Genomic DNA, 11,049 nt, shown 5'->3' with positions numbered 1-11,049 from the left:
TCCAGCAGCAGGTGAGGCTGTCTGTCTGACACAGGTAGGAAATGCAAATTAGATCAGTTAGAGCTGGTCTTCACATTCTCTCTGTATCGCTCACTTTCAATCTTCTAAACCATTTGCATCTAAGAACAGAAACAAAGACATTTCCTCATAACTTAAGCTGCGAGACTCAACCCAACATCATGACAATGGTAAGTTACAGTTTTATTATTGTCATGTTTTGGTTTACATTCTGACAACTTTGGGTGGAGTGAGGAGGAAGTGAGGAGGTGTTGGCAATGGCAGACTGACTCCACTGTAAACCTAACTGTTTTGTTTCAGCATTTTTTATTTTGGAGTATGAATAGGGGAAAAGATATGACGGCCACTACACTGTTAAGGTTGTGGTTGTGTGGGAGTATGAAGGCAAACAGTAAAAGAACTCAGACAATTCGTGTTTGCAGATAACCTGAAAGTAAACACACCTGCAGGATTCAGTAATGTGCTTTACTATAGAGTAGACTTTTCTGAAAGGTCAGACAAGTTTGTTAAACTTTCTTTTATGTTTGTGTCTTTGCTTGACAGCCCTGCACAAAATAAGTTTCATAGTTTACTAAGTGGAATTTATTAGAGATGGATGTGTGTAATTTACTGCGATTTTGAAGACATACTTAAATCACAGTTTATACAGGTGACTTTTTGCACAATGCATTTCAGACTTTCTTTCATTAAATTTGACCATGCAGTAGTTTAGAAAGTGCTGTGGCTGCTATGGAGTTCAGTCTGCAATGTTTCAGGCAGGGAAAATGTACATAAGTCTTTTAATGTTTCTTTTTGTACAGTTTTTATTCTGTTGTCTAGTGCAAATGTGTTCAAATTGTCACGGGTCCTTGCAGAGATTCTGTTGAGTCACAGTGAGAATATGTCTGTACACAGCATGTTTGTTCATTGAGTTTTCACAGATATCATTGTGTATAAGAGATATCTAACTGCAGAAGTATTCTCAGATGAGGTTTTGGTAGCACAAGATTGTAGGTTGAACGGTCTCTCTGAACCCTTTTTACTGGTCTGATATGACAAAGTTCAAGTTCCCCTTGTATAGTGTAATCAATTCATGCAGATGAAAATGTTTTGTGGTTGGAGGAGTTCCCTGTATTTTCACATGTTGACAACAAACTTTAAAAAATATCGCTGTAAGATCCAGTCTGTCGTGTGTGACTACACTAAAACTAAAAATGCCCACAGAAATATTTATTATGTGTTTTAGAGTACTCAACGTTTGGTGAAAAATACTGGATTAACAATTAATCCTTTCATGGCACCTGCTTGTTTTTAGTTTAATAATTGATATTCAGCACATACTTATCTTAATATCTCTGTCAAGTATAAAAAATATAATATTAATACACTAGCTCTTCATTTCCCTTTATATCTAATTTAATTGCTTGTGATAGCACAGACAGAGTGGAGGGTCCAGTATTTTGAGCGATGCCACTGAACACAGACGCGCTATTTCTTTGATCTGAATAGTGAAAAATTTGAATGATACTCAGTGTGTATCTTCCTTGTTCGCATCAGATTTCACTTCACGTATATTTTACTTTTACCTTTTTCCTCAACAAACACAGGTGTTTCTAAACATGTTCCTTCAGAGAGAAGTTATAACAGGTAGCAGTTCAACACTGTGGTCAACACAAAGCAGAAGGTTGTCACTGTTGAGCCAACCTTAAAATGCAGATACCTTTGAAATTACTGTGTGAGGAAAATGTCATAAATAAATAGCAACGTAGTTCTCATCATCTGTCTTTGTCCCCTCTCACCTGCTCCTCATTTATCAACAGCTTTACTGTTGATAAATGAGGAGGTGCTGAAAAAGTAAAAGTGTTTTCTGATGTTTTACGTGCCAATGCACGAGAGATAGTACCTCCCTCTCTCCCGTTCCGTGTATCTGTAATAATTGACTTTACATCAACACTTCCTCTACCACCACCTGGCACTGTGGGAAAACAGAGATACTGTCTCTCCACTTCCTGATTTCGCTTGAGATGTATGTTTAACTCCTCTTCCTCCAGCCAAACCCAGACAGATCTCTGGAGGTGAACATGTCTGGGTTGTAACTGATAATGTTGCTTCAAAACAGTCAGAGGACAATATTCACAGAGATTAAATAGTTAGAATACTGAAATAATACCCTCCTTTTTAACATTAATCAGAAGTATGTGAACAAATAAGCAGAGGTGAAAGAAGTACAGTTATAGCAATACAAGTAAAAGCCATGCATTCAGATTTTTAATTAAGTAAAAGTAGTGTGCCATACTCAAAGTACCAATGTAAAAGTAAAAGTCATTATGCAGAATGGCCGAGTTCAGAATAACATATACATCATATTATTGGATTATAATTATTGGATGCATTAATGTATGCATCCCTTTAAAGTTGTAGCGGGGAAAGGTAGGGCTAATTTTATTTAGATAAAATTCTGCTGTGTAGCTCTGACCCCTCTGGAGGGTCAATAAAGTCATATTGAGTCAATCATATCTTAACCTATAGTAATGTCATAATTTAAGTTGGTGATTATATGTTGTATAAACTGTATTAATCTGAATCTGCAAAGTCTAGCAATTGAAGTTATCAAATGAATTTAGTGGAGTAAAAGTATAAATTAGCAGAACATTATAGTAAAGTACCAGTACCTCAAATACATGTAAAGACAAAACAGCTTTAAGCCAACCCTTTTGTTAATGATTTGTACTATATTATTTCACAATAAAGTGTTATCTAGTACTTCAGGTGTTTTTCTTTTACTGGACTAAATTGCCATGTGTACTAAATAAAGCTCTATTGTTCATCATGTTAAGCCTTCCCGAAAAGCAGACACTGGATCAGGCCGGACAATGAAGCAAATAGATAACTAAATGTAAATAATTAATAGCAAAGCATGCAGTTAAGTTTATTTTGTCTATGTTAAACCTCTGAGGTGACTCATCTGAGGTGTCTGTGTTTTTCAGAGCTTTTTTGGAAAACTGAAGAACCTGTAAGTATTGTGGCTATTAGCAAAGCCTCATTAGTTTTGCCTTTAATGTATTATGCTTGAAATAAATTGGTACTGCAGCATCTTACCTCTCCTTTTTCCGTCAGACACAGTGGGCCTCCAGCTCCACCCAGAAGGACAGGTGAGAATAAACCTCACCTTGGAACGAATGATCCCTCCATCACTGGATTACAGACCTCATTATCTATCAATGTATGTTTTACACATGTCTGTTTCAGATGACAATGCAGGATGGCCACAGGATGAGTTTGTAAGTAGAAAGACAACAAGCTCCTGAATTTGTGCTTTTACAGGTTTTATCAAATATTGTTAAAGTCATACATGTGGCATTTCTAAACATCTATATCTCATTCTTATATTGTTGCCACATTTAAAGCTCTGTTTTTTTTTTTGTGGGGAACACCTTATTGCTGCTTGTCCTTCCCCCTCTCTATGTTTCACTTTTTTATTTTGCTTCACTGAGGATTTTTTTTAATCTAACTAAATCACAATATAATTTTTCTATTGGCATTTCACTCACTCATCAACCTAGGCTATGTGGCATATACAAAATTCCAGCAGATTTCCTGCATAGTTTTATACTGTTGCACACAATGTACTGTAAAATGCAGACACAAGGTTTCCAGTCTTGTTGGCTATGGTTTAATTTAACTGAAACAGTTTTACTGATGTCCATCCATCCATCGTCAACCGCTTATCCTGTGTACAGGGTCACGGGGGGCCAATCCCAGATGACATCGGGCAAAAGGGGGGGTACACCATGGATAGGTCGCCAGTCCATCGCAGGCAGTTTTATTCAAATAGCGCCAGTTCACAACAGAAGTTATCTCCCTGCACTTTTCATATGGAGTGATAATACAAATATCAACGAAAATGACCAACAGTGATAATAATGATAGCAATAATAATACGACTCATAACAATTGTAGCAGCAACATAGCAGGGGGCTTGCAACCACAGATCCAGAGGCAGAAACTTAAACTTTATAATTTTCTATTGGCAGGATGACGAGGAAGGTGACATGTATGAAGTACCTCCCTGCGAGCGTCCAGCTATGAAAGTCCCACAGACACAAGTGGAGGAGAACGTATATTTGGGTAACAGCACTGAGTCATTACTGCTGCTAGAGTTTGGGCATAAACAGTTTAAATGCCCCCTTCAGCATAGATACCTCTGACAATTTAAAACTAACTAACTTTTCCCCTTGAATTCTGTCACTTAATGTTCCTTTTTGCAGAGAGGATGTCCAATCCTGCTGTCCCACAGAGGCTGGCTCCTCCACCCAGAATAGGAAAAACCTTGGTAACAGTAGCTGAGTGTCCTAAAAGTCTGTTTTCTGTGTGTCTCTGCCTCTGTCTCAAGATGTTGCATTTGTTTTAATTAAATTATCTCACCTTTGTCATCCAGAAACCTCAACAACACGCTGAGGACTATGATCGCAGCATCAAGAAACGTGAGTCATTCATCTGTTTTCATTTGAAACTACATAAATGCTGCATTTTATTCATGTCTTTGACCTCTTTCTTCTATGTGGTATAACTACACCCTTCTTGCTCACAGCACCTGATGTAGACAGAAATGATAAGCCTGGGAAAAAGAAGATGCCTCCTCCACCGGTACCTGCACCCAACATTGAGGAAGGTGCAGTAATCACTTCGACCAACACAAACAAGCTTTTCAAGAAATAATTCACCATCCTCTAAATGACAGTTGACTGAGAGGAAGGTAAATGTCTTACTGAGGTGATGTGGCAACCAGATAAACTAAAATAAAATAAATATGAGCTTTTATTTGTCATGTGCTATTTACAGAAATAGCCTACAGTCATTTGATAAACCCACTCCATAAACCACTTGGCATTTGCTGTTACTGCACACCTGTTGTCTTATAGATCTTTCCCAGGTAAAAACCCACATGGCACACAGACTTATTGTGTTTAATATTTAATGCAACAGCAGTTTGTTAAGAATGCATAAATACAAGTAGAACTGGGTTGTAAGTGTAAGACAAGCAGAGATTGCGGCTGTGAGCGAAACAAAGAAGAGAGTGCCACCTAGTGTAGTGTCGCTGAGCTGCACCATGAGTGCCTTAGAAACTCAACTTATTACCAAAATAAAACGAGGTGCAAGAACACCAAGGCAATCACAACTTTGCACCATTAGTTTAAAAGACGAGGACCTTACCCATCAGTAGGAGATTTTTCCCACATCCTCTGGCTTTGCCTGATTTTCCCTACAGCACCTACAGGTCTGATTCGTCTTCTACCTTTTGCCTTCTGCCCTATGATCACAGCACATATACACAGTAAAATATATTTATCAGCAGTCCTGGTTATCACAGTGTGCAGCGTTGTTGTGTCTGGTACAGTTCTGTCTCATTCTGTGTTGTTTTGTTTCTTTTCTATGTCTCCACCTGTGATGTTAATAATGTAACATTATATTGTTGTGTTATGTTGTAATATTATAAAATTGAAATAATAAGAGACTTCAGTATAACTCCTTTTACTAACTAACCAACCAACTAACTAACACACTTACTGACTGACATTATCTGGTCAACTCTGGCACTTGTTAACTCTCTCTCATACTGTCTTCACTTATAAAAGCTTTTTGGTACAGTTCACCACCACAAGAGACCTGTATGATACCACAATGACATAGATCACTGCTAGCATTTTCTTTTCTGCATTTCAGATGTGTATCTGGATCCCAATGAAGACCAGGTAAGTTTAACTTGGATAAAGGATATGATTCATGTGTGGAAAAGTATCCGATACAGGAATGGTTTGGTAGTGGCCATTTGTAAGACTAGTGCCTCTCGATGATCTAAACATTGACGGTGGCTAAACTACTGAGCCGGTTGTGGCATTGCAAGCATGAATTGACTCATGTCAGTCAACTAATGTCAGCGTGACTTCAGTGCTCTGCCTGAACTGTAATGCTGGGCTTTCATACAATGACCCGACGTTTGGCACATTTGACCGTGTGTATTGCTCATATCTATTGTAATGACATGACATTTTTTGTCTTTTTGTGTTCCAGGAAGCTAACGATGACCTGTATTTAGAGCCGACAGCTGGTAGGTTATCACACTTCCCAAGAACTGTGTTTTTTAATGAACAGTTTGATCTGTGAGTGATGATCAGACAGTTACTTAAACTACTTCATTATGTATTGTGAAAGACAGCCGTAGTTCATTTCCAGATGATGGAAAGTCTAATAAAAATGCTAATTTCCTTTTTTCCCGCTCCTGCTGCAGCTTGCTCTCCTCCCCCGCGTGGTCCGATGAGGATGCCTCCTTCTCCGCAGACAGGACCTTTTCCCGTAACCATGTAAGTAACCCACAACCTGGGTCAACCTACTACTTTACCGGAGCATGGTGATATGCTCGAACCTGTGATAATCTGTCGGCACACCTTCATAATCCCATGTCATATCAGACAATGATGCTGCTGTGTTTTTGCAGCAAAATGCAAATGTGGCAGATGTAGCCTAGTTGTGCCATTGTACAGTAAATTCCTGGTAATAAACATGCAATGAAAATATACATTCTCTCTGTCTGCAGGATGAAACCTCCGGTACCAAGAGCTATGTCTGTGAGTCTATTCATTTCAGTGCTCAGTCTTATCTTTTCCTTATGCTAAGCTCTGTCTTCATTTAAACTGAGACCATCAAGACAGGGGCTGAATTAGAAATGGAAGATTTCATTCTTACTCTGTATTTCCATTTCCTACCCAGGAAATTAAGCTAAGTAACTTTTATTTCTTCCCTTTCAGAGTTCACAATTTGTGCCTTCCTTGAGTGAGCTGAAAACAGGTAAAGAACACATCTTTAAAAACTGATAAAATATCAGTACAAACCACACAAAATAAATAATTTTGATCATGACAATGAAGCACATTTCTTGTCTCTGTAGCTCCTTCATTTGAAGCAAGACGGGCCACATTTCCGACAAAACTCCCACCACCACTCACTGTTAAGCCCACTATGCCAGCAAACCTGAAGGAAGGTAAACCCAGGTAAGAGGTGAAGAATGCAGAGAGGGTGGAGAGCTTTGTTAGACAGCTGAGATGTTAGTAAAAATGGTAAAACTGTGATGATTTACATTAATTTCCAGCTTTTTTCTGCAGTTGAACCCATCCGCAAGTGCATGCATACATGAGAATTAAAATTATTGTATAACATTAGCCTTCCTGTCTTTATTCCAGTCCTCCAAATCCTCCAGACACTAAGCCTGTGGGTAAGCTCCTATTTTTTAAAAGGGGGTTTTAAATCCTGAGGGATGACTGCGATCATTTGGGATCTGCTTAGATTCTTCCTTAATGTAATCCAAACATTTACATGGATCATACTTTACTTCTTTTTAACCATCTGGTTGTTGCCAAATACGGATTTCCCAAACCTGCAATTGACACTTGACACAACATGTTTTCCATCTTTTTTAAGCCTTCTCTGGTGGTATGAGGGCACCCAAACAATCTGGAAATGAGGTATGGTATCTATCTGCATGGACAATCTTTCACACAAGTTAGTGTGGAGAGGTTTACTGTTATTGTTATTATTATGTCATATTACAGGACAAAGAATGGTTTGCTGGAGATTGCAACAGGAAGACAGCGGAGGGCCTCTTGTTGAGGGTCAACAAGGTAAACCAAACAGTTTTAGGTTTCATTCAGTTTTTATTTCCAACCAAGCTAACGCCAGGGCTTAAGGCAAGGGTGTTGTACAGACAATGGGGAGTGTTAATGTTCCTGTTTTTGCTGACTCACAAGTAAAAGCCAAATCTGAGTCAGACAGGTTTCCATGACAGTGATTACCACCACTCACTCTGTATAACATGTACAATCTTTTTACATTCCCTCAGTTCTCAATCTATCACTCACTTTTATTTTTACTTAACTGTTCTCCTCTTTTGGCCTTTCTTCTCCTATCAAAGCTTCCCAAACTTCCCCTCTTCATCCCTTTTTATTTCCTACTCTTTGTGTCAGTTTTGCTCAGATTTTCCCGTCTTCTTCTCTTTTCCTTGCTGTAGGACGGCGCCTTTCTCATCCGAAACAGCTCAGCCCAGAGCGCCCGCCAGCCGTACACCCTCGCTGTGCTCTACCAGCAGAAGGTGTACAACATTCCCATCCGCTTCCTGGAGGAGACACAAGGTTATGCCCTCGGAAAAGAGGGCAAGAAGAACGAAGAGGTGAGGGCAAATTGGACATGTTTTTAGAGAGGGGATTGGGCTGTAGAGAGAGTGAGAGGAAGGAGAAGAAGAACACAAAGAAAGCAGGATCCTGGAAGGATTTCAGGTTTTTCATTTACTGACCTTTCTCCCTTTATCTTTGTCTCTCTCAGATTTTTGGCACCCTCGACGAGATTATTTCCCACCACAAAAATAACCAGCTTTTTCTGATAGACAGCAAAAGCCAGGCCAAGCACACGGCATATTTAACTCACCCTGCACGCTCTTATAACTAACAGTAGCTTCTCTCACGTTGTATTGATGTGATTTATATGAGGATAATTGTACAGTTTGAAATTTTTCCACTTGGATCTTCTGGTTGTCACAAAAGTGTAATTACAACTGTATGAAATCAGTTATACTGAAGAAGTACTATTGATGCTGTTTGTAAATTGAAATAGACAATGTAAAGTTTTAATGCACTGCAAACTTAGATGTCACAAGTTGCTCCAAGACACTCAACTGCCACATGACACAAGAACAGCTTTAACCCAAAACTTAAAGCTCTTAAAGGTCTTTGCTTTGACAAAGTGGTTTTCCTGTTTTGTGCCATGTAATTTAGCAACAATTGCACAAGGTTAACTGTCTCTAGTGAAAAACAGTCACGGAGTCTGGTGTTTCTACCTTTGAATGAAGAAATGTGATATGGCTGTCAAAACACTTTATTCCACAGACCTTTGAACATACAAACTGTATATTTCTGTTGTGCTGTTATAAGATATCAAACCACATGGCAACAGCCTCCAAATATACAGCTAAAATCTTCACCATTACTTTGTGCCTCCTACTCATTTCCATTATCGTGGTCATGTGTGATGAACCATCAAGATAAGTCTCCATGAATAAGTCAGTTTCATTTTAGTCACTGGTGCAGATTTCAGTGTATCTTTTACCTAGATTAGTTTAGTCTGATGACTTTGATTTTGATTATACGGTTTGTTAATTGAGTATATAGATACTGTGCAATTACAATGTTTTTAATTTTATTTCTTTAACCACAGTTTCCCTATATTTACTGTTGTTGAACTGAAGCTTGATGAAGTCCTTTGAATAAACTCGAACCTCTACTGTGGTCAAACCTCTACTTGATAGATAGATTGTTGTCATTGAATGTCAGTGTGGTGAGTTTATGGCTTTAACTGAGACACCAGAGTTGTGTGTTTGTGTGTGAACTGCCTTCTGGTGGCCACTGACCAGACGCTGCTGGTTACACCTGCTTCCTGTCAGAGGAAAACCGCCTTCTCTGTGGCCAAATCCAGGGCCTGTGAGCATACTACATGACAGAATCCATTGTTCATGATTTAACCATGTAGTGTAAAACCTCAACATTATTCACATATCAGTTAAGTCCTACATTTTAATAATTTTGATCATCTGCTTCAGACTGGTATCATCTCATTAAGTGGGCAAACAACTCTTCTGTCACAACTTATCGACTTAAAAGAAGTGCCATTAAAATCTACTGTAAAACATGGATTCAGTCTAACAAGTAAAAGCTAGATTATGGCTGTAAAGTGCCTGAAAGTCATGAAATTACATGCAGAGCGAGCATCATGCTTTTTTAGCTTAACACACCATATATTGTCATGTGTTTTTAGAGTTGACTTGTGTTTTTACAGTAATAACACAGTCTGAAGTTGTCTAATCACAATATATGCTGGAAATTTCAGTAAAGGCTATATATGCAGAGGCTTGTTGCAGCTGCTGCATTTGCATAGACAGGTGGTGTGAATGAGTACCAAATAACTTCCTGGAGCAAGTATAATTAAGCAGGTGGGTGTAAGGCATTGTGTAGCTCTGTTACAGGATAACTGCTGGGATGAAAAACTGATCTATTCTGTGGATCCTGACCCCAAGAACATTGTGTGATTTGCAACATACTGTACAGCAGCTGGCTATTAACTTTAAAGTAACATTGATGTCTTTTTAATTTTTTCTCTGAGACACAATTACATTTTAAATCATAGATTTTGTCTAAAAGTGTTTTAGAAATTTTTGCTTTTATTAGGAAGTGCGAGAAGAGACATGGCAGAAAATGAGGGAGAGAGAGAAGAGGCTTGGCTTTCAACAAAGATCCCTGGAGGGATATTTACATTACATAGCCAGTGTCTTTGAAGCTAGGCCACCACGATGCCCCAAGTTAGAGATTTTCATAAAAAAATATATAATAAATAAATTATGATATCATGGAGACCTATTGCCACTAGTCCATCATTATGTAAGTAACAGGACTTAAAATATATTTTATTTATCTTTATTAGCTGAATAAAAAGATTGAAATCTACTGCAAACACTAGGGGCTGCAACTAACTGTTGTTTGGTCTATAAAATGTCAGAAAATGGTGAAAATCAGTGTTTCACAAAAGTCTAAATGATGTCCTCAAATGTCTTGTTTTGTCCATGACCCAAAGATAGTCAGTTTACTGTCATAAAGGAGTAAAGAAACCAGAAAATATTCACATTTGAGAATCTGAAATCAGGAGAATTTTAATATATTATTCGATTAATTGATTGCATGCAGTTCCAATAAACACAATGTGTTTTTAACATGTTACAGTTTTCTGTGAATTCATAGGATCAACTACTTTCCAGGGTGACCACAAATGTCGATACAGCACTTAGTTGTTTCCTTCCATACAAAACGTAATCACATTTCTCAAAGGAGGAAGTTAAAACTGTTTTGTCTAATTCAGATCCTTTGGAACAGTAGCTTTTTGATTTGAAATTATGTCTGTGCTGTCCACATCCTGTGCGTAATACTGACTCACAACAGTCATGTATAGGCCTTTGGT

General features: G+C 38.3%; 1 protein-coding gene across 1 annotated transcript; it reads left to right on the top strand.

The window, feature by feature from the left end:
• Positions 1 to 9,341, top strand: si:dkeyp-117b11.1 (B-cell linker protein). The gene is made up of 19 exons (XM_038702802.1): positions 1 to 188; positions 2,985 to 3,010; positions 3,115 to 3,149; positions 3,247 to 3,278; positions 4,032 to 4,125; positions 4,266 to 4,330; positions 4,436 to 4,481; positions 4,589 to 4,669; positions 5,722 to 5,750; positions 6,070 to 6,106; positions 6,287 to 6,359; positions 6,593 to 6,623; positions 6,804 to 6,843; positions 6,944 to 7,046; positions 7,236 to 7,267; positions 7,474 to 7,517; positions 7,605 to 7,673; positions 8,060 to 8,218; positions 8,371 to 9,341. The coding sequence occupies exons 1-19, from the start codon at positions 42 to 44 to the stop codon at positions 8,491 to 8,493; spliced, it is 1,266 nt and encodes a 421-aa protein (XP_038558730.1). The 5' UTR covers positions 1 to 41; the 3' UTR covers positions 8,494 to 9,341.
• Positions 9,342 to 11,049: the final 1,708 nt, after the last annotated feature.

This window comes from Micropterus salmoides, unplaced genomic scaffold, assembly GCF_014851395.1.
Source record: "Micropterus salmoides isolate LMB-PRFRI ecotype aquatic unplaced genomic scaffold, ASM1485139v1 Ms_hic_scaffold_7, whole genome shotgun sequence".
In the NCBI taxonomy this organism is placed as follows: domain Eukaryota; kingdom Metazoa; phylum Chordata; class Actinopteri; order Centrarchiformes; family Centrarchidae; genus Micropterus; species Micropterus salmoides.
The sequence above is the reverse complement of the archived record's forward strand: the minus strand, read 5'-3'. Positions and strand labels throughout refer to the sequence as shown.